This window comes from Schistocerca piceifrons, chromosome 5 (genome assembly GCF_021461385.2).
Source record: "Schistocerca piceifrons isolate TAMUIC-IGC-003096 chromosome 5, iqSchPice1.1, whole genome shotgun sequence".
Taxonomy (NCBI): domain Eukaryota; kingdom Metazoa; phylum Arthropoda; class Insecta; order Orthoptera; family Acrididae; genus Schistocerca; species Schistocerca piceifrons.
Window position 1 is genome coordinate 158,240,707 of NC_060142.1, and position 24,911 is coordinate 158,265,617.

A 24,911-nucleotide genomic window follows, 5' to 3' on the forward strand; every position below is an offset into this window, starting at 1 on the left:
TTTTACCTTTGTTTTAGACTGATCTGTCCCCTAGTATCAGTTGTGGGACGTTTACTGCTTTCAAAATAGGTATAAAATTGAGTGTTTTGGCGGAGATTGAATGTATGTTGTCGATGGATAGTCTAAGAAGCCATCAGCGCCGATACTACTTCGTGTCTCCTTGCTATGGCACTGTGTTGCAGGATAGCCTGAGCTGAGTAGTCAAGGTCACCCAGGTAACAATGTCTGCCTGCCTGCGACCTCCTGTGTCCATCCTCTGTTTACTCACATGTCATTATAATTTAAATAAACAATTAATCTCTTGCTATAAAATGGTCTGGGTGTTTTTAAAATAATTTTCCTCCATTAGCAGATGTTTTGGTAAAATTGTGCATAAAGAAAAAAATCACGTATGCTCTACTGGCTGGCCCTGGGGTACCCACGTTACAGAATTTACATAAAATAGCATAATTATAATAGATTGAAAGGATGACCAAAAGGATCTTAATTTTTTGCCTGGATGTTTTACACAAATCATCGACCAAATGGGTTTGACGAGTGAAAAAAATTATCTATCTGTTTATAATTTTAATTATTTAAAGTGGAAATCGATTACGCAAATCATATGCTGGGGTGTGCTCATACAAAAGAAATGGTTCAAATGGCTCTAAGCATTATAGGACTTAACATCTGAGGTCATCAGTCCCCTCGACTTAGAACTACTTAAACCTAACTAATCTAAGGACATCACATACAGCCATGCCTGAGGCAGGATTCGAACCTGCGACAGCAGCAGCATGTGATCGTACACAAAAAAGTACTGCAAGACAATTAGGGCTACTACAGAGAGCGTATGAGCCCTGGGCTAAGGACCTAAGTCTAGATTATGCGTATTATTTTACCAAAATACATGTCTTAGTTCTACTTAAAAACGATATCAAAGTCATCCATATATTATGATGACCCCCATGCCAGGATAGCATTATCATGTCCTTCGATATGGGTGTCAAGCTTGGGAGCTATACCTCATATTTTTTATAGACATCAGAGCTGATATTTTAATAAATATACACTCTAAGTAAGCATTTCTAGTGTACCGAGCAGCACTATTCATGTTGCTCATCATTGCTTGACTACACACTCCCACCCCATGACTCCTGAGCATCCATGTCATGGTGAAGATAATGTAGTGTGAATTAATCACTTTCACAAGAGTGCCGCCATCATTACCTATACCAGACGGTTTTCTGCTACTACAGCGAATAACCATCATCAGTAAAAAGGATTTGCCGTTGGTGGTCATATTGCTTTGCTAAGACGCATTCCAGTGTTTGTCCTACACTTTTATGAATACTAATGACTCACAGGGCTAAAGTGACGCCCCCCCCCCCCCCCCCCCCAGAAAACTGAGGTAAATACAGGTGACTTATGTGAGTGTGCATACATTTCACGTAACTGGAGTCGATAAGTGGTTGTAATGCTGTGCTCTGTATTTCTATAGTTTTAGTTATTTAACCTGGAAATCGTTTACACAAGCTGACAATTCTACTGTGGACTACATGTAGGTTGGATGACTGTCTATTCGTTGTAAGCAAACGAGTACATGCTTCATTACCTTCTCACTTCAGTACCTTCTCTGTAATTTTTTGACAGTATTAGTAACATGGAATATTCTGGTGACCTTAAATATGGAATGCATTGAACAACTACACATGTCTAGAGGGTCTGACTGTCTTGCTGGAAGAAAGATAGAACAAATTATACTTTCCTGACATTTAAATAGGACAATGTACGTTTAGCACACCTATTAAAATCATCGTACATGCATTGTCGCGGACCGTCGATGGTCGAACCCGGGACTCAAGTTGGCGGAGCTGAAGCCAGGACCCACTGCGCCATTTCTCGTCAGGAGGCCGAGCCAGTTCAATAGCGTCAAGGGGCAGTGTAGAGTGATACAGCGGTATTCGGAAGTATTCCTTTATTCAGCTAGTTTACAGAAGAGTAATGTCGGTGCGCCGCCCATTTGCTGTTCCACGAGTCTGGCCATCTCAGCACTCCTGGACTGCTGACACCACTGCTGTGGTCATCAAGGCCACCCAACGATGGATGTCAGCCGCACTCGCCTGGTCGCCGCCCACCAAGGCGTAGTGTCTGGCGCCGCTTTACTGCCTGCGATTCCGGAGACTGTCACAGTGCCTGGTCCCCGCCACCCTCTGCCCCATTTGGCCTGCTCTGTCTGACCAAGAGACGAAGGTGGTTGTACTGGTCACCCATAGCCCTCAGCCACTGCTGCTCCCAGGACTGGACCAGGCTCCTGGACGCTGTGTCGCAATTTGCTGCTAGTGGTGCTTGCCGGAAGACAACACCCGCCACCATCCCTAATGCTGTTTCAGCGCTGCTGCGCCTCCCACAGCGTACGTCTCACCCGCGCCCCGGTACGCCAGGTGGGAAGTGGACATGGCCCGTCCTGGACTCGCTGCCCTCCTTCAGGCAGACCGTGCAGTCTTCAAGTACCCGACTGCCATTCCGTCCTGCCCCGGTGTTGTGCCCCGTGGCACAGTACAGCCTGAACAAGTTCATAGAAACAGAGTACAGGTTTACACAGAACATTTGCAACATCGCTGCCAGACTGGCCCTATAAGTGTAGACAAGCACAGGGCCAACCTGACTCTTGACTTACCTGGCACACCCCTCAAGCTAAAAGCGCCTGACAATTTCTGTTGCTTTTCCCCCCTCACTTCTGACGTAGTGTCAGAGAGAGACAGAATCTATGGCAGGGGTAAATTCCATACGTCAGCCACTTACACATCGCCACTCCTGGCTCTGGCCTACTGCGTCGCCTTATACATTGCAATAACTTAAAGCAACACTGCAGTTCCCTGCCTCGCTGTTGCTCCACTCCAAACAAATCGTATGTGCAATACGCCATTGCAGCTCCACGCTATGTTTACTCTGCTTGGCCTACTGGCTCCCGACTATTACCTGCCCGTGGCCCCAGACTTCATCACCCAACCGCGCCTTCACTGAATTTTAACAAAATTCCCCTCCTTTCAACAAGTTTCGTCCCGAATCGAAATTTAACAGCCGTGGCCTGTGGCTGTGTAAACATACCTTGTTGACAAATCTTCTGTGCTACAGACCAAAACTAACGAGAACATAAAAACATTAATGCTACCCCTATACACTGTTTACAGTGGTTACCCATACCATAGGCAACTGATGTGTGGCACCTCCTCTACTGGTGCATGTTACCACACTCCCCACAAAGATATACTCAAGAAAAGTAGAAAAATGGCACACCGTGTGGCTGAAACGCCAACTGTCATTATGTCGTCAGTGCGATGCTGTTGTAACGTTCGAACGTATTCCAATACTTTATTAACCGTGATAACATGGAATTTAAATATTTCAGATTCTGCATTGGTAATATCACCAGAACCCCTTCCCATTACAAGTCACTAACATCGCACAACATCCTCAAAAATTCCCGATAGTTCACTCTGCACCTACCGAACTCTCTGAAAATAGTCTCCCCCATACAATGACAAAACTAAAACAACAAACAAGAAAAACGCAACCATTATCTGACCCACCAAAACACAAAAAAACACAAATTATCCCTTGATACAAAAACACACAATGTAAACATGCCATACAATATTATACATATAATAATTTACTCCCTCTGTGACCGTAACATATACGGAACAGTATGCGTCCGCTGTTGTCCCTCCGCCTGCGACCTTCTTCTCCTGTTTTCTTTGTCTAGCCTCTGCAATTGGGTCACTTCCTTGTACTTGAGGTAATCTGTCCACCATTCCTCTAAAAGGCTTTACTCTACTTACAAGGATAATGGATGTTTTTGTTGGCAGCTGCACTTTAACATTTACATGTGATGTCATCTACACAACCCGGTATGGTCTGTGGTACTTCATCTTTCCCTTAGGTGTACATGGATTCGCGATCAGTATCCATTGACCTATCCCGTACTGTGGTAAAGGTCCCAACCGCTTATTCTGTTCTTCCTGCCTTTCCAACGCTTCCGTATTGGCCTTCTGTACCCTCTTCCAGACTTCCCATATTGTCCGTGCAAATTTCCTCACTTCGTCCTCCTTAGCTCCCGTTTTCAGACATAGAACATCAAACGGTGATGGCATCTTTCTTCTATAGACCACCTCAAATGGTGACATTCCGACCCCCAATGTATTTTGGTGTTACAACTCGATACCATGTACAGAAGATAAACGTTCCAGTTATCATGGTTCCCATTCACATAATAACTTAGCATTTTTGAAATTGTTTTATGTATTCGCTCCGTTCTCCCATTCGCCTGCAGATGAAATGGATTGGCCCGTAATGTTTTAATTCTCAATAACCGACACAACTGTGTCATTAATTCCAGTCAGGCAGCAGCAGCCGACCTACACAGACCCAGCAACAGGCAAGTAACCGTATTTGTCATTTATGAGTTCCTAACCAGGAGCTAATTTTATTATATCATCTGTGTGCTTTAATAGTTCAGTTTCTTAAGTTCCTGCATGTAAATTTAATATCTAATAGCCAGTTGTCGCGTTTTTCGTTTGCGTCGGAAAGTAAACCGATTTTGTGACTTATTACAAGTTACAAATCAGGGTCAAATTATTTAGTCTCACCTGAGTGTTTTGGTAGTTAGGTTTTTGAATATCTGCATATTACTAGACACAGTTCGTGCGTTTTCGTCAGGTTCTACAGTAGATTTGCTCAGCATGTGCCGATAGTCCATTTAGCTGCATACTTTAGTTTTCCACTGTCTTTAGTATGGACAGGGATTGCGATTGTTGTGTGCAGATGCGAGCCGAGTTGGTGACACTTCGCTCTCAGCTTCAGGCTGTGATGCCTTCGGTTACACAGCTTGAGGCTGCAGTGGATGGGCACCACTGTTGTGGGCCAGCTGTGGGGATCCAACAGACGTCCAGCATGTCAGAGTCCTCCGATCGGTAATCGTCGGTGGCCAACCCAGTTACTGCTCGCACTGAGGCTGACCCTTCACCTGTGGTCGAGTGGGAGGTCGCCTTGGCGCGACGCAGGTGGCGAAAGGCTTCACAAGCGGCTGCACGTAAGGCCTCCCTGGTTTGTCTCACAAACAGGTTGCAGGTGCTGTCTGTGGCTGACACTGTCGCTGAGCCAGATGCTGTCACCTGCCCTGTTTCAGAGAAAACCACTCAGCCTGCAAGATCCAGGCAATCGCGGAGGGTGGGATTATTGGTAATTGAGAGCTCCAACGTTAGGCGCTTTTGGGGGCCCCGTAGGGACTTGGCTGACAAGAAGGGCAAGAAATACAATGTGCACTCCGTATGCATTACTGTTGGAGTCATTCCAGATGTGGAAAGGGTCCTCCCAGATGCCATGAAGAGCACAGGGTGCAGCCAACTGCAGGTGGTGGCTCACGTCGATACCAATGACGTGTGTCACTTTGGATCAGAAGAGATTCTCTCTGATTTCGAGTGGCTAACAGAAGTGGTAAAGGCTGTCAGTCTTGCTTGCAAGATGAAAGCAGAGCTGACCATTTGCAGCATAGTCAACAGGACCGATTGCGGACCTCTGGTTCAGAGCCGAGTGGAGGGTCTGAATCAGAGGCTCAGACGGTTCTACGCCCGGTAGGCTGCATATTCCTCGACTTGGGCCAAAGGGTGGTTCGGTTTCGGGTTCTGCAGAATAGGTCAGGTGTCCACTATACGCAGGAGGCGCCTACACGGGTAGCAGGGGCTGTGTGGCGTGGTCTGGGCGGTTTTTTAGGTTAGAGGGTATCGGGAAAACACAAGAGGGCTTCAGTCACAAAGGGTGCAGGCTGAACACAGGAAAAACGTAGATACAGGAACCATTGCTATAACAGTTGTAAATTGTCGTAGCTGTGTTCAGAAGTGCCAGAGCTCCAAGCGCTAATAGAAAGCACTGATACTCAAATAGTTATAGGCACTGGAAGCTGGCTAAAGCCGGATATAAGCTCAGCCAAAATTTTTGCGAAGAACCTAACGGTGTTCCGAAAGGATAGGCTAAGCACGGTTGGTGGTGGCGTGTTCAAATGTGTGTGAAATCTTATGGGACTTAACAGCTAAGGTCATCAGTCCCGAAGCTTCCACACTACTTAACCTAAATTATCCTAAAGACAAACACACACACCCATGCCCGAGGGAGGACTCGAACCTCCGCCGGGACCAGCCGCACAGTCCATGACTGCAGTGCCTCAGACCGCTCGGCCAATCCCGCGCGGCTAGGTGGTGGCGTGTTTGTTGGAGTCAGAAGTAGTTTAACTTGTCGCGAAATTGAAGTAGATACTTCCTGTGAGTTAGTATGGGCAGAAGTCATTGTTGTCAACCGGAATAAAATAATAATTGGATCCTTTTACCGACCTCCCAATTCAGATGATACAGTTGCTGAAAGGTTCAAAGAAAACTTGAGTTCGATTTCAAACACGTACCCGACTCATACGATAATAGTTGGTGGTGACTAATTTACCCTCGACATGTTGGCGAAAATAAATGTTTAATTCCGGAGGTGCGCATAAAATATCATCCGAAATTGGGCTAAACGCATTCTCTGAAAATTATTTCGAGCAGTTAGTTCATGAGCCCACGTGAAGAGTAAACGGTTGTGAAAACACACTTGACCGCTTAGCAACAAATAATCCTGAGTTAATAATGAGCATCAAAACCGATTCAGGTATTAGTGAACACATGGCTGTCGTAGGAAGATTGAATATTCTAATCCCCAAATCCTCGAAAAATAAGCGAAATATATACCTGTACAAACAAGCATATAAAAATTAACTGGACTCCTTCCTGAGAGACAATCTCCACTCATTCAAAATTAATAACATAAGTGTAGACGAGATGTGGCTTAAATTCAAAGAAATAGTATCGGCAGCAATTGAGAAATTTATACCAAATAAATTAACAAACGACGGAGCTGATCCTTCCTGGTACACAAAACGGGTTAGAACACTGTTGCAGAAACAACGAAACAAACATGCCAAATTTAAACAGACGCAAAATCCCCAAGGATGGCGATATTTTACAGAAGCTCAAAGTTTAGCGTGGACTTCAGTGAGAGATGCCTTTAACAGTTTCCATAACGAATCTTTGTCTCGAAACCTGGCAGAAAATCCAAAGAGATTCTGGTCGTATGTGAAGTACCATGGAGATTATACCTCCATGTGAAGTATGTTAGCGGCAAGAAACAATCAATGCCTTCTCTGCACGATAGCAATGGAGATATTATCAAAGACAGTGCTGCCAAAGCAGAGTTACTAAACACAGCCTTCCGAAATGCCTTCACAAAAGAAGACGAAGTAAATATTCCAGATTTCGAATCGAGAACAGCCGCCAACATGAGTAACGTAGAAGTAAATATCATCGGAGTAGTGAAGCAACTTAAATCACTTAATAAAAGCGTCTTCTGGTCCAGACTGTAGTTAGGTTCCTTTCAGAGTATGCTGATGTATTAGCTCCATACTTAACAATCATATACAACCGTTCGCTCGAGGAAAGATCTGTACCTAAAGACTAGAAAGTTGCACAAGTCACACCAATATTCAAGAGAGGTAGTAGGAGTAATCCACTAAATTACAGGACCATATCGTTAACGTCGATATGCAGCAGGATTTTAGAACATATATTGTGTTCGAACATAATGAATTACCTCGAAGAAAACGGTCTAGCCGGCCGGGATGGCGGAGCGGTTCTAGGCGCTACAGTCTGGAACAGTGCGACCGCTACGGTATCAGGTTCGAATCATGCCTCGGGCATGGATGTGTGTGATGTCCTTAGGTTAGTTAGGTTTAAGTAGTTCTAAGTTCTAGGGGACTGATGAGCTCAGAAGATAAGTCCCATAGTGCTCAGAGCCAAAACGGTCTATCGACACACAGTCAACACGGGTTTAGAAAACATCGTTCTTGTGAAACACAACTTGCTCTTTATTCACATGAAGTGCTGAGTGCTATTGACAAGGGATTTCAGATCGATTCCGTGTTTCTGGACTTCCGGAAGGCTTTTGACTCTATACCACACATGCGGCTCGTAGTGAAATTGCGTGCTTATGGAATATCGTCCCAGTTATGTGACTGGATCTGTGATTTCCTGTCAGACAGGTCGCAGTTCGTAGTAATTGACGGAAAGTCATCGAGTAAAACAGAAGTGATTTATGGCGTTCCCCAAGGTAGTGTTATAGGCCCTTTGCTGTTCATTATCTATGTAAACGATTTGGGAGACAATCTGAGCAGCCGTCTTCGGTTGTTTGCAGATGACGCTGTCGTTTATCGACTAATAAAGTCATCGGAAGATCAAAACAAACTGCAAAACGATTTAGAAGAAATATCGGAATGGTGCGAAAAGTGGCAGTTGACCTTTAATATCGAAAAGTGTAAGTTCATCCACATGAGTGCTTAAAGAAACTCGTTAAACTTTGGTTACACGATAAATCAGTCTAATGTAAAAGCCGTAAATTCAACTAAACACCTAGGTATTACAATTACGAACAATGATCACCAAGATAAAATAAGGGAAATCAAAGCTCGTACGGAAAGATGTAGGTGTTCATTCTTTCCGCGCGCTATACGAGATTGGAATAATAGAGAACTGTGAAGATGGTTCGATGAACCCTCTGCCAGGCACTTAAATGTGATTTGCAGAGTATCCATGTAGATGTAGCTGTAGATGATATGAAGTTCGTTCCCTGATTCGTAATTATTGTATCAGGCACCCCAAACTTCAATAACCAGTTATTGACTTCAGCTTTTGCTACCGTACTTGCCTGTTGCTCTGGTATTGCGACCATGGCTAGAAACCGCGAAAAGTGCTCTGTCCGACCATGGGACGAAGGTGGTTGTACTGGTCACCCATGGCCCTCTGCCACTGCTGCTCCCAGGACAGGACCAGACTCGAACCTGTGCCCTCCTGGACGCTGTGCCGCAACTTGCCGCTAGTAATGCTTGCCGGATGACAACACCCTCCACCATCCTTAATGCTGCTTCAGGGCTGCTGCGCCTCCCACAGCATGCGCCTCACTCAGGTCCCGGTACGCCAGGTGGGAAGCGAAGGTGGCCTGTCTTGGACCTGCTGCACACCGCTGTCACTGTCCTCCTTCAGGCAGACCGTGCAATTTCCAAGTACCCGGCTGCCGTTCCGTCCCGCTCCGGTGTTGTGTCCCCATGGCGGAATATAGCCTGAACAAGTACATAGAAACAAAGTACAGGTTTACACAGAACATTTACAACATCGCTGCCAGACTGGCCCTATAAGAGCAGACCAACACAGGGCTGACCCGACTCTTGACTGACCTGGCACACCCCTCAAGCTAAAAGTGCCTGACTATTTATACTGCTTTTCCCCCTCACTTCTGACGTAGTGTCAGAGGGAGACAGAATCTATGGCAGGGGTAAATTCCATACGTCAGCCACTTACACATCGCCACTCCTGGCTCTGGCCTACTGCGTCGCCTCATACATCGCAATAACTTAAGCAACGCTGCAGTTCCCTGCTTCGCTGTTGCTCCATGCCAAACAAATCGTACGTGCAATACGCCGCTGCAGCTCCGTGCCATTTTTACTCTGCCTGGCTTATTGGCTGCTGACTGTTACCACACACTGCCCCAGACTTCATCGCCCAACCGCACCTTTACTGAATTTTAACAAAATTCCCCTTTCCTATGACTAAGACTAATACTAGCGCAGTAGCATGTATCCCTAAGATCGTTTTGCAGTTTGACTACAGGGGAAGTAATATTCACTCAGATTGTGTTGATCATAACATCATTTCTGTAATGGTTCCTAATAGTCGATTACAAAAGTTGAAAGGTAACCCTAGTGGGGACTGTTTAAATGATTGATTGTCTTGGCATGATTTTAGTGCTCTAACAGCATTTATTTTTCAAAAGAAAAAAAAATAGACATAAATTATGCTAATCAAGTTATTGACTGAATGCCATAAACAACTAAATGGTGGTTTAAGACTACAATTGACAAGGATTATGGGTGGCAGTAGTGAGTCAAGTACAGTTTAACTTGGTGACCAGTGAGGCAAGTATTCTGGTCTTAAAAATGTGGATAACGCAATCTGATTTGATCTGACACGGAGCAGACTTTGATTGATCAAATCTACTGAAGTTTTTCTATATAAGTGCAGCTGAGGGCAAGTGGCGATTGAGATCTGTACGCCCTGACAGTGCTAGAGTGGCAGTACTATACCCTGTTTGCTTCGTGCAGCGATGTAACTTACAGGTGGCGAGATGTGTGCGGCGGAAATGAGACCTGGAGGTGGCGCCTGCGAATCGATCGCAACCACGAAAGAAATGCAACACTCTCACGGTCTAGCGATCAGGCAGACGGATAGCAATTTACTCTCTACCAGAGCCCTGAAATCACGATAGATTTCAGTGTGTGATATGCCCCTTCGCTGGTCATACCAAGGACCAATTTGGCTCACGTATACGACAGAGCACACATGGATACCAAACGTCAAGACTGGTAAACCAAAAATGAATCAGTGTGCCCTCGGCAAATGAGCTGTTCGAGATGTTTGAAATCACACTGTGGGTACAGTAAGAACTTCACCACAGGCTCCACAGTCTAAACTACTTGCAAGTGAAGTCAGTCTCAGAACGAGTCCCAAGTACCAACCACACATACCAGAGCCTCGTCTGGAAGTGCTTCCAGACCAAAGTTCCACATCCTAGTGCTTCGCACCTCTACAGAAAAAATTCCGTTTTCCTGCAAAGAGCACAAACGACACTGTCGTCACCCCATCTTGAGCCAATCACAGAGTTCTTGAGGCGCTAAATCTCCCCTCCTACATGACAGCACAAACTCATGTCGAACCAGGGCAAGAGTTAAGAAACCTGTGTCTCTGGAAAAAAAGAAACCGTCAGTTACTGACTTTTTAAAGTTTTCGCAGAGGGGGAAGATGATTTTCTCTGAAATCATGTCATTTCCCACAGCAGCAAGCGAACAGATACAGTCTTAAATATCTTTATCTAAATCGCCTGTGCCTTGAAGCTTGTTAGTCCTGGCTATGAGGTGTAATAAAGATGCCATACCTAAACGTTTCGCAGATGGAGGACTTTCTTATACAACTGAGGCAACTGATGGAAGTGGTTCACATGCCTATTTGCAGTATCAGCAAACATGAAAACTTGTGAATTTTTGCTATGTGTGGCTCTGCACACAATGCCTTGTTTACAACTCCACTGTGTAGACACATTCCGTCAGGCCATCGCCCCCGGCCCAGGCTTTGGCTGGTGCCATGGCAGGTATCGTGGCATTGTTATACTGGAGACCTGTCTCGACGAGGGACTGCCCTGTCTGCCCTGCATGGGGGTGGGCCTGTCTGGAAATATTTAGTGAGGGATGAGGTCGCCGCCAATTGCTTTCAACTCCCAACATGCTGTTTCTACAAGCTAAGAACCATAAAAATACCTCATGCTCTTAGCTCCCTACCAGGCTCCATCAACATCTGCTCAGGCCGTTAACTTCCTAGAGTCTCAATCAAGGTGCTTCTAGTTGTAACAGAAGCTTTAATAATTTTCTGTATACGAAAAATAGGTGAGAGAGTAACTTGTCCTCTGTCAAAGCTGGATGTGTACATTCTGTGGAAGACCATAGTTTTAATGGATTATTTGGTAATGGTGGGACGCATTAACTTGATACTCTACTCTAAAAAGAAGACAGTCATGACCCATACAGACTTGTTACTGGCAGATGGATGTGACAGTCTATTCATCCAATCATTTCATCAGCCAAGTTAATAGTGTTGGAAACATGTTGTTATTTGCGGTTACTATGGCTGTCTAAAGCTTATCCTTAACGAGATGTTTCTATCAGTGTGTTAAGAATATGGAATAAATCTAGTGACAATAATTCTGATAATGCAAAGGTGGGTCCTAGATGCGTTGGTGGCAGCGATATGTAGAACAAATTATGCATTCTAGATACCTAAACGAGGAGGAGTCTGGCATGCATACCTAGACCATTACCTAAAATTTTCTTGTATGTATCCCTAAGAGCTTTCTGCAACTTGTCTACTGTGTATCACTAGATTTGATGTTGATGATTATGACGTCTTTTTACTGCTTGGAATCCTTAAACTGGAATACATAAGTGTTATAGTTTTAGGTAGATGCGTAGATGTTGTGAAAGGTTATAGTTTTAATGGATTGTTTGGTAATGGCAGGATGTAACACCTTGATACAATATTTTAAAAAAAAGACAATCAGGGCCTATAAGGTTTATGACCCTGTTCGTTGTGTGTCTATAGTATTACTGTAGAAATTGGTCACACAAAAACAGCGATACTGACAGCTGTTTCGTATCTGGTCTGATGGTGGGATTCAGAGCTACTCCACAGGATGATTGAAACCATCTCATTTGCCAACATTAGCTTCTATAGAACCAAGGTAGGCAAACTAGCTTCCTTGTGCTCCTGCAGCTATGGCTTGCAGAAACATCATCTTTCAAAATGTGTCACGGTTACACTACACAGTGTTAATATCTGTATGGTGTTATCTACGATTGGTCTTCGAATCAATTATTATTTATCACATACATAACATATTTAGGATTTTAGTTGTGTATTACGAGGTAATATGAGATTTGATCGACAGTCTGAGAGACTTAGTAGGTGGTTTAATGGATGTGGGCTATTATTATCCCAAGGAACACTTCCATATAAGCATATTTTACCGACAGTCCAGTGCTTACATACATATAATTCTGAACAAATGGTACACACAGATTTATTATGTTTTTAAATGTTTATCCAAATTCTGGGCCACTTGTTGGCATGGTACCTTGTCCCTCTCACAAAAAAAAATAAATAAATAAAATAAAAATAAAATAAAAAGTGAAAGCAGTGCTATAGAGGAACATGTATATCGATCCATAATTTCTCATATCTTATGTGAAATGTACACTGGCTACAAATGTCACTCCTCAGTAGTGGTTTTTGGGGAAAGAACGTTGTCCAATGTGTGATTAAGCAATCCTAGTGTGTTGATTGAAGCTAGTGGCAACAAGTCTATCTGTATGCCATTTGGTTTTTCAGGAAAATTCTTCTATTTAGCATACTGCATATTACACTGACGAAAGATTCACTGCTACAATGTTTGGCCAGCAAGTTTATTAAACTGCATTACAGGTTTTGTTCTTCAGTGTGAGATCCCATACCAAATTGGCTTAATAGGTGTGGAATATTTATCACACAGCCTATTTTTATTGTATGATGTAAACAAAATATCCAGCAGACTCCTATAAGACGAATACATTACATGCAAAGATTGCAAGCATTTTTTCCACACAAGGTGTCGCATTTATCGTCTTAGAAGAGAACGGTAAAAAGCTTTATTAATATCCTTTCTACAGCCATCTCCTCTCTCAGAAGCACCAGGCACTGAACTTAACTTCGATATTACAACAATGTCGGAGATAGGCTCTTGTCGGGGCTATAACGATATATCGGAACTTGAAAGGAGGTGGATTCATGGTAAAATCTTAACGTCCACCACATTATGATATTATTATATCGACTACAAGTAGGATGTATTCTTTTGCTAATAAATAATCTATTTTTGTTAATAACGCTGTGTGGATAAATCAAGCAGCTCACAGATGCATAACTTACATGTGTTTTATTTATTCATACTAACTCATCTGCCTGTCACTGGTCTTCGTCAAGTGACACATACTGTCAGTATTATCCATGGAGGTAAAAATAAGAGGAGTTGTCATGACATCACAAACTTGAAGCCGACCCAAGTAAAGATACGCCATGTTAGTTACCCCAAAACATTCGCTTCTGGTGGTTTGATTCCGGCTTGCGTCGCTTACGGGTGTACTAATCATTCTGATTGTAGTGTAAAGTTTAAACAAATCACATTTCACTCGTAAGTGGACTTATTTAAGCGCTATTTTCTTATATACCTTATACTTGAAATTCTGATGCACTGTAAAGTTTTACAGTATGGTTTTATTTCTGTGATTTGACTTTAGCTTTCCTATCAATCCAAGTGAAGAGCTCTCTGGAGGTGTCCAATACACTTTGTTTTGATTGTTTGGTTATTCCCAAGTAACAGAAAAGTCCTGGCAAGAAATATCCTGGAATTGGGACTAACGTTTTAAAATGCAATAATTTAATATAAAAGTAATGTAACTACATGTAGATAATTAAATCTTCAGTAAAATGTGTGGAACACCTGTTACAGTGGTTAAATTATAAGTACTTAAAGGGTTACATATTTGTTAGAGCAAAGTTCCCTATCTAAGTCCAGCCTATTTAGATCATTACAGTAATCACTGTGTTGTCGTGTTACTCTGTAAATTGCTGTATTTGCAACACTGAATGTCACTTGGTAGGTACAATTTAAAAACAAAGCAGATGTGTAAACTGCAATGTGCCTGACAATCTTAAATTCAGTTCTTTTCCTTTGTAATTTAACGAATCTTTCACTTTGTTGACATGGCAGCTGATTTGTTTATATCATCCCTGCATACATCTATGGGACACCAAAGGAAATAAGGTAAGTTTCTTGCAAACTTAAACATTTAAAATTTGCATTTGACTTGAAAATGCAACGAATACAAATCGGTGCCTCTAAACTATCAATCATTGCTTTTGGGGTTCTAGCTTTATCAATTATCGACACAAACACAATCCAAGTGCATAGAAATGGATTAAGAAATAACGTTTTTCATAGCACATACATCTCTTCTTGGTTATTCGAAGTGTATAAACAAATAGGAATTACAGTACTGAGGCCAGAAGCGTCATATTTTCGTGTCGTATTACTGTGTCGAATACGCATTTAAGACCAGCAAAACGTTTGAAGTTGCGTTCCTTATGCTGTGTTGTTCACTAAAACAGTGTAACATTTACTATATAAAACAAATATCGCGTGCACACAACAGAAATAACGAACAAGAAGCAATTGTAAACACTCGTCTATTAATGTTTTGGGGGATCCAAGATGGCGGTAGGTCCAGCCAACGCCACCTAGAGAGAAGGCCTGTGCGCTGAGCAGCTCGCCTGCCAAGAGTAGTCATACAAGTTCCGTCCGTCCAAGAGCGGCTTCTACTGGCAGGAGCTTCTAGAAACGCTTTTCTCTGGCTACATGTTATATTTCTAGTGTCGTACATCGCTATTTCAACAAAATTTCTCTTATATCAATTATTTCACACACTAATGCATTAAAACTTACCTGTTTTTACACTGCAAATCCAAAACTTGTAACGGGATTGATGGCTTCATTAGGCCTATACACATGTTCTTAACTACACACAAATTAGCATTTTTAATAATGAAAACATCAAGATCTCTCCATGTGAAATCCATAAATACAAAATTTAATTTAACATTGATGATTTTATTCTATCAAAATGATGAAAAATCCAAAATTGAATATTTTTTGTGCTTTTTATTTTAGAGTTCTTAATTTTTTAAATGACCAAAATTCTGCCACTTTTGTCTTGCTTTGTAACCTTAAAAAGGTCACAACCCCAAAACCATTTGACTTACAGGCCTGAAATTTGTACCACTTTATTCAGTTTCTTCTATGGTTTAAAGATGTGTGCTACTTTACTAGATTCACAAAAACGCTGAATTCTTCCAAACCCAATTTTTTAATCCTTAAAATTTCAAAATTAGTGTTTCTTGAAATAAATTTTATTTAACTGCAATTTGCTTTGCCAACTGTATCACAACTTTTGCAGACTGGTTCATGACAGTTACGTTAAAATGAAATAAACAAGTTACTTGTGGTAGCAGTTTTGCAGATGATGTATATAAATTGCAGTAATTTAAAAGAAAAAGGCCTTTTGCAAGCTGCACATTAAGCGTTTTTTATTTAACTTGTGCACACAGACCCATTTTGCCTTATTTACAAGGGTGTCAGATCAGCGTCTTAAAGCTGTTTGGCTTAAGAATTGTAACTAACACAACAGAAAACAAATACTATGGAATAAATAATAATAAAACAAAACCATTCAGTTTTATTGACACAATAATGAGCTTCAAGAGATATCAATTGCTGAAAGAAAATTAGCAAAGCACTAGAGGGAGAAAGGGGAGCAGGTTGCAGCAATGCAACACTTATAATGCACGAGTCAAGCATACATACAGCAGCCTTTTAAAATAGTAGTAGTGGCATTTTACACAGAATGCAATAAGATTCCGTACATTCTGAAAACTCCAGCACTAAACTTCACTGTCAGGGATTACTGTGTTTGAATAATGGTATCTCAAAAATGTGTTGCTTTAAACTAATGAATTTTAAATTTTTATATCTCTTGTCTGTTTCATCTTTTTAATAATTGTGATTTATCCTTCTATGATTTCTTAAGAAGACAAACTGTGGATAAAAAGTCGTCAAAATTTTGTTGTAATCCATTCAAAAGAAACTTACACTGCATGAGTAAATGTTGTGGAAATGTAAATCACGGACGATCAATCTGAGCTTGTGTATTTAAGAAAGATTTCATGTAGAGTGAAATCATCTAATGAAACAAAACCTGAACTACTGATAATTAAAAGCAAAAAATCTTATGGAAAGGTACAACTGAGTTGAAGTATGTCTAATGGCCCTGAATTTGTGGATGCTGAAAAAGGCTTGTACTTGTTGAAAGCATCTGCCTTCATTACAGAAATCCTCAGTAATAAAGAAATGTTTCATCTCAAAAAATATTGTAAAGATAAAGCTGACAAAATAACATTGAAATTAAGTGAAACCTTCTTTCAGGAAGAAACTGGTGAAAATCTGGAAATACTTGTCTGTGATGATACACAAACGGAAATGATTGCCAAGCTTAAACACAATTAGTAAAAATGAAAAATTTTCAGTGTTGACTTTCGTACCCAACTCATATAGAAAAAGAGTCTGGAGTAAGTAACTGCAGGGTGTGAAACAAAAGTAGTGGAAGAACAGGGCCTGTTCTTTACTTCTGACCCTAGACCTTGACAGTCTTTGTCTGCTAAAACTGTTCTGTTAGTGAAAACTTTCACTGTAATGATAATACTAGCAGGTGAACATCTGACTAACTTGGTTACATTTCTATGGGAAAATATGGTGATAGCAAGCCAATGTATGTTGAAAACAAATTAATTTTAGGACATGTAAGAGAAGTGTACAAACTTTTCAGATAAAATTGCATTCTCAAAAAATGCAAGCGAGGCTTCTTTTCTACCTCATACACCTGCCTGATACTGACATTGTACTGGCCTCCACATAACTGCCTATACTTTCCAAATCTCTCTTCGAGCAAATCAGTTTGAAGTTTTCCAGGTAAAAAGTAGGAAAACTCCAACTCGTTAATACAATATTCAGTCAATTTTATAAAGGCCTGTGTTGTTTGAATTAATGCTGAACATGTTTCTTTTGTTAGTGAACCCTCAGGATATCGGATGTTTATTTTTTCCCATCTGCTTAGCCATTCTAACATTCCTGTAAGATATGCATACTTGGGGTGATCTATTGTACATTGTTTTAAAGGGCTCATGAATTCATTGTTTAACCTATTACCCTTAAATGGTGTTTTCACATTCGCTATTTTCCACCATTTGGTAAACAAACTAATGTAATTTGCTGTTTCCATACAGTGAATTAAGGAGTGTTTTGGACCCAGTGTTTGAAGGGCATTAGCTGTGACATCACAGAAAATTTGCAGAGCTAGTTTATCATTTTGTTTTTCAAAGTTATTTGGTCTCATAGCTTTCAAAGTCAGACCATAACAATATTTTGCCAGTTTTTCATGTTCAAGGTCATATAGCCTCAGTAAGGTATCAAAACAGGCATAATGTATGCAAGAATCTTTTTTTTTAATGTGGATAAATCATACAGGAATTATTTTTTTGCTTTAACCAGTTATGCCAAATGCACTTCATAATGTGTACAGAGTCAATTACAAAAAACAATGGTCACATTGAATCTTTAGGATGGTTATATACATAAGAGACTGAAGAGGGATTTGAAAATGATGACATTGCCCTTCTATTAATGGAATTAATATCTGAAATTACAGACAGTACTTTGACTCCTGTATCTTCAAGACCCAATATTATTCTTTTGATACATTGATGCAAATTATCACCTGTTAATTTCTTGACTGGTAAAATATGGACAACATCTCTAAAGTTACTCAGTATACTGCTGATCATTAAAACATATGCGGAATTTGCCATTCACCATTAACCATACCAACAACACTTCATCCTTTATAGTCAAAATATTCTTTTAGATGTATCTCATCTATTAAAAGGTTGACATGATATTCATGTGGTTCAAGAAATTTAAATTTACCTCTTGTATATGATAAAAAATTATTTTCACATTGCTCTTCTGGGGGCCTATGTTAATATTAGAACATACTCTTTGAATTGTTGATGGATGAGGGCCTACAAAAAAACCATAGTCTCTATTAGACCTATAAGCACATGGGGAAATACTGTAAGATAAACAAGAAAGTATCATGAATGATGGAGTGTATGAAATTTTCTTTGATGATAGTAATTTCAACTGTTCAATGATAAAGTGTATGTTTTTGCTCTTTTCATACTCAGATAAATTAAGTGTCTGCAGAATGTCATATACATAACTCAAAATTTGTTCAATATTATTTGGAACATTAATCTGCATGTCAGGTTTTTCCACAAAGTCTAACAGATTACGTAATTCAACAATGCTTGAAACCCTTGTTAAAACCTTGTCCCCATTTAGTCCTATTTTGTTTCTTTGCTCGTTCAGGACAAATACTGATACATCAAGGCCTTCACTAACAAGAACAGAATATTTTATTACAGAAGGAACTGTCTCAATGTTTGCAAACAATACAGATGTAGGTTTTGTAATGATACTCCAGAAATCAGATAGCTTTAACATTGACAGTTTTGCCTTTAACTCACACAGTGATGCAATGGACTGAGCTTTTAAATATATTTCCCTTTCCTTCAGACTATCCTGAACAGCTGCCTGAATATTTTGCCCTTCAAGTTTCTGTCTCTTTACCTCAGGGCCAATTCTGTAGCTTGAAGGTTTGCTCAAATAGTGAGGGCAGTCTGAAAAAACAGAAGGAACTGCTGTTGAAAGAAAACTTGGTCTTGCAAGTGTGCGAGGAACGTCTCCATTTCTTCTGATATCTTGAGATGTTGTTACAATTTCATGAGGGTGAAAATGCTGTTCACACACCTACAACCAATAATCCACATGACAATGCAGGACCAATTACAATGATCTTAGTAAATGAACTAATATTACTGAGGGACTAAATTAAAAAGAAACTTTCATATATGTAAATACTGAATATTACATTTTATAACTATTTCTGGCAGATATTTAGGAACTATTAGTTGAGTTATCTTTGACCTCACTGTCTGACCATTCATATAAGGCTACCTGTTCTTTCCCGAGTCACGTTATTAAAAAAGCTGGTTGAGATCATCATTACTTTTTCCAAATATCTTGAGCACTGTGAGTACTACATTCTCTTTCCAGAGCAGTTCATTCATTAAAACTAACCCAAAAAGTGTTTAACATGGGAAATAATAAATTGGCCTGCCCTAGCAAGTAGTACCACATGTCTCAACCATCAGAACTTGATCAGAGAAATAAATAAGCCTGACAAAGCCAGAGATATATTGGTCTTGGCAATGACAAAGAACACCAGAACATAGTACAAAAGACACACTAAAATTTAATAAAAAGAACTAGGCTCACTTCCTTGTTGTAGCGAAAATGAGTTAATTTTGTTACATGTAAATGTTCAATCCTTAAGTAGTATAGTTACTTAATTCCAGTACTAGCTGGATGAAATTAAGTGCAGCAATCTCGATTTGACTGAACATTGGATTAAGAGTACAGACAAAAACTTGTTTGTACAATTTGCTTATTCAGTGACAACAAGTTATGTTTTTGAAGCATCTGCTGTGGCATTTCACACTCACAAACTTCTTATTACATCTATTTACCAAATGCCAGCTACTGATGAAGAAACAGTCACAAGAAGGTTCTCCACTTCAATTCTAATGACTCCAAAATATCATCATTGCAAAATTTTTGTCACTGGGGATATTAACCCAGAAATAGAAAGTAAAGAGAAAAAATGGTATTTGCTGAATGTGGTAAGCTCAATGAATTTATGTTGCTTAAATAAAAAACCAATCAGGATGGAATCATGGCATGGCAATGAGCAGAAATAAGCAGAATGTGATACCATCAAATTAGGAATATATGACTTGATGGCATATGGCTCGAAGATGGAAAACTGTCTACTGATAATTTCAAGATGTTAACTAAATACAGAATTCTCAATGAAGAGAACACTGAAAGAATGAGAAATGACTTCAAACTAATTGAATGGTCCATTATACTGACCAGCTTCTACACATTCATTTCCATCATGAAGCACACACTAGGCATTAACAGCTCTCTTGTTTCTAAAGATGACACACTGGCAATACCATAATCACTAACCACACACTAAAAAATTTACCCACACCACAACTCAGTAAAATGAGGATATTGTACTGCTGGTGAAGAACATAAATGCTGTCAGTTGTAAGAACAAGAACAACTCTATAAGCTTGAGAGAAATGTACATATTTGAAATTAAAGCAGCAAAAATCAAAGCTAATGAGTACATTTTAAATTCTAAATTGAAATGTAAACCATCCTGGAACGTGATAAAAAGTGAAACAAACATAGGAAGGGAAGAAATCACTGTCCCAATTAACTTGAATGAATATTTTGTGAATTCTGAAAGTTTCCTTGTATCACAAAGTGATGATGCATCTTATGTGGGGGCCTTCCTTTTGCAATTACAGAGTAAAACAAATAAAAGAATCACTTGGAGAAAAACTACTGCTACAGATCTTCCAACCTCAGAAAACAAGCTGAACAGCTCCAGAACAGAGGACTACCATGGACACAGCAACTCGGTTCTAAAACGTATACTTATGGAAATTAGAAAGCCAATGCTCCATTTTGTAAATAAAATTATCGATGATAATCCTTTCCCTGAATGCCTTAAAATTATAGTTACACTTTCAATACACAAAAATGGTGACAGAGACATACAAGGTAACTATAGACCAATATCAGTTCTCCCTATAATAGCCTATTTAAAATCACAGAGAGCTGCATACATGTATAACTTCAATTGATGAAGCTATGATAAACATGGTGAAAAGCTAACAGGCCTAAACATCTAAACCTGCTAAAAACAACGCCTTGTTAGATTTAGAAGGGCAGGTCTGCTGACATAGTAATGTAACTCCTCAAATGCAGTTCTCTAAATCAATAACAAAACAATCTCTTTAAACACATTATGTGGAAAACGCCGAACCACATAATGATTCGCTCTTATTCCATATTAGGCTTCACTTTCATGGAAAGCAAACAACTAAAATCGGACAGGAAATAAAAACAAGTAAGTAAATATTAGTGTTACGCTCATAACTCAACAGAAATTGGCGTTTAGTGTCCTTTAACTTCTGAGAATTCAGCGAGAACGTAGAAAATCAAAATTGCAATGGACACGCTTTTAGCTTTAATTTCCCCTTACAGAATTTAAGGTACATTAGTGGCGGTAATAACAATAATAATATAATACTCTCAAAAGATTAACACAGTAAGTGCCAGGGGACGTGTAAATTTAATGTTATGGCTCACATTGTTTACTTTATATTACAGTATAATCGTAAATGAACTTAAATTAGTTACCTTTGTTGTTTTGCTGATTGTTAAATTTTCCCTTGGGGTAGCCTGTTTCCACTTTTCTAATAATTTTTCTTCCTTTGGAAATGAAAAAACTTGCACTTTCAGTCCCGTCGGGTAATTGCCTTTACACCCGGTCTCACAACATCTGTACGGCATTTTGTCTGTCACTAACACAAATTCGAACTGTGCATCACATAAATAACGTTAAAAACGCTCTAAAACAGTTGCGTTGTGCTGCATTCACATACTCCCATGCACAGCACAACGTTGTAACACACTTCTCGCTTCCTTTTGTTATGACTACTCTTGGCTACCCGTCATGCTGTTCGCAGGGAGCACTCAGGCCTTCTCTCTAGGTGGCGTTGGTCCAGCCCACTGGCTTCAAAACAACGTACAGCGTAAGTCTGTAGCGCCATCTCCCCTTATTCTACCTCCATGGTATTATCAATCGCCAGCTTCCTCTCATACTGGTAGCGTGTGGGTTCTCCTCAGCTTCTGTCTCTTTTTTAACGATCGCTGTGGCATCTGACCTAAGAGCTGGTGCCAGTTATCAGTTGAATGCATTCGCATATGTTGGTAACCGTTAGACCGCTACACAGGTCGGTGATTCTCCCAGTTTATCAGCATTGCATAGGCTGCTTCTCGGGCTTTCCGTCAGCCAATGTCCACGCTTTGAGGCTGTGGACTTCACGACCAGCACCGCATGTAGTGTGAGATATTGCTAGTCCTTGGTCTGGTCAGTATTCCCAGTGGTGTCTGCAGCCTCTCAGTGGAGACATTGGCTCCTATGGTTCCTGTGTCTGTAGCACTGACAGATCTGCACTGCATCTTGTCATGAATACAGTGATGATTGCGCTGTTATTATTGTTTGCAACTTATGCAACCCGTTTTTCCAGCGACCATAGTGCCTGTGTTGTTCGCAGTTTGAAGCCACAATGTGGTAGATTAAAGGACGATTCTCACTGGCTATAACGTCATGTCACGTCCCGACCTGTCAAAACAGTCTGCAATGGAATTCAAATGACGGCAACCACTCTGGCCATCCCTTCCCGTCACATCACGCCACGGCGTCGTCGAGGTTTCTCGGTACTAAAGTTTTTCCTGCTAATGTCGTCCATCCGATGTTGATCACGTGATCCCCAAGCTCATTTCCTCTCTACACACTGCCATGCACAGACCACAGTATCTCGTTTCATGGTGGTTTTTTGGTTAGTATCAGTTGTTTCTTGTTTGTTATTTGTTATAAATTGCTTTGTTTAATTTTGTTAAAATTTATAATAAATGACGAAAGATTAATTGAAGCAGTATACAGCAGTCTGAATTGTACGACAAGAGTGTACTAAATTACATGCCCTCTACTGCATTTATGAAGTGGATTTCTATGCATACTAGTACAGTATTTAATATCTTTCAATGAAATGCATTACAATATGGCTCCAACCTGAAGTAAAACAAGTACTGTGGGTAGAATCAGACTGATTAATAGGTGGAATTTACTTGTGTGTTGTCAGGCATTTGTACCGTTTCATTAAGAAATATACGAAATCTTTAGACACTACAAGTTGTATGTTTAAATAAATGTTTGTGGCAGGCTTATTTATAGCTAAGTAGCTCTCTTGGACTGTGTGTGAAACAGTTTAACAAGCGTCAGTGGTCGGTATTTATGTGGTTTCACTAGCTAACCCCAGTACAAATAAGGCACTTGCACTATTAACAGTTAAATACAAGATATACAGAAAACCTAGAAAACTTGAAGCCAAAGGTATTGACTATTGGACAAAAATTTATACTGGATCAGCAACTAAAATTAATCTTGGAACAAACCAGGTTTTCGTGGGATGTGATGGCAGCTCGTAACAATGCGTTCCTTTTAGTAATGGGTGCAGTTTGATGTAACAAATAAAAATGGATGCTTCAACTTCCTAAAATATAAAATGAAGATTCTTCTTTCTCGAGCTCTTTGTATAGTATGTGAAATTCCCCTTCTGTATAACTTTATGAAATTTTTGGGACCCACATTCTTTTTTGTGATGCTGTGCACTTATGCGTTCTTTCTCTAATATAAACGCGTCCTTGCAAGCTGCAAACCATTTGAGTCCAATAAATGTCATTTTCATGCAAATGTGGATTCCAGCATCCATGTACATGAGGTACCATGTTGTAAATGTGCACTTCGTGCGTAATGACAGTTGAAAGCCACCTTGCGAAGATCACAATTCCTGCGAAAAGAACAGTTGAGGACAGCCTCGCGAGTTGATATCATGCGACTTGAATTGCCTTGACGTGACAGACATTGTGAATACACCTTGACATGATGGTGTCGTGACGTCATGTTGCTGTGGCCATCTGTGTGAATTGGCCTTAACTGCTCTTTGGAGAATATGCTTATCGACAAACGGTACTCGATCTCTAACAATGCATTTTTTTATATCGTAGAGGGCTAGGTATCATGACCTCTGTGAATCTATGAGTTCGTATGTAGGAAGAGTTTATTTTTCCTGCACTGTGGCCATTGATTAGTCTTATTTGCATGTGGCGAGAACGTATATGCTCCAGATTATTTCCACATGTATTTATGAGTGACGCTGAATGCTAATATTATGAGAGTCACATGTCTGGGGACACTCTCAAATCTAGTTCACCATTGACATGGTTCCAGGATTATATTTGGTAGCTAAATTTTTCCTGATACAACCCGCATGGTTCACATGCAGTGGGGAATATTCCAGTTGCACCAGTCCTGCCCAGGTTTAAGGAAGCTCACTGTTTATGGGCAGTTAAGTTTTTTCTATGGATCAATCGAAACTACGTTAGTAGCAATGACTATACTTGGATTTTCCTGTAGTTCATATATTAGAATTGTAGTGTTCTCTTATGTACAATAATATTGCAGGATTTATTTTGTTTAGACATCATAATTACGTGTCTCCATTCCACCTGTGAGTGCTACCCGGCTGAAAATGGTGTGACCCATGCTACTTTTAAAAGCACGATGGTTGGGGCAGGTGGGCGAGCTTGTTTCCAATTGGTCAAGAGAGAAAGGGGGAGAGGAATCTTTGGCGCTAGAACTGTTAGCAACTTTTAATTGCAAAGGCGTTGGCGCATTACTGTGGCAGGATGTCACCAGTAGAGAGTGATTGTTCCTTTCAACCCAACTTTGACATACTTTCTCATATGGCCTTCCACTCTATGAACAAGTGTTATAT

General features: G+C 40.4%; 1 protein-coding gene across 1 annotated transcript; it reads right to left on the reverse strand.

Moving 5' to 3' along the window:
• Positions 1-15,812: 15,812 nt before the first annotated feature.
• On the reverse strand, positions 15,813-22,007 carry LOC124798504. The gene is made up of 2 exons (XM_047261942.1): positions 21,709-22,007; positions 15,813-19,176 (listed from the first exon to the last, which is right to left on the reverse strand). Exons 1-2 carry the CDS (start codon positions 21,859-21,861, stop codon positions 18,244-18,246), a joined length of 1,086 nt encoding a protein of 361 aa, XP_047117898.1. The 5' UTR covers positions 21,862-22,007; the 3' UTR covers positions 15,813-18,243.
• Positions 22,008-24,911: the final 2,904 nt, after the last annotated feature.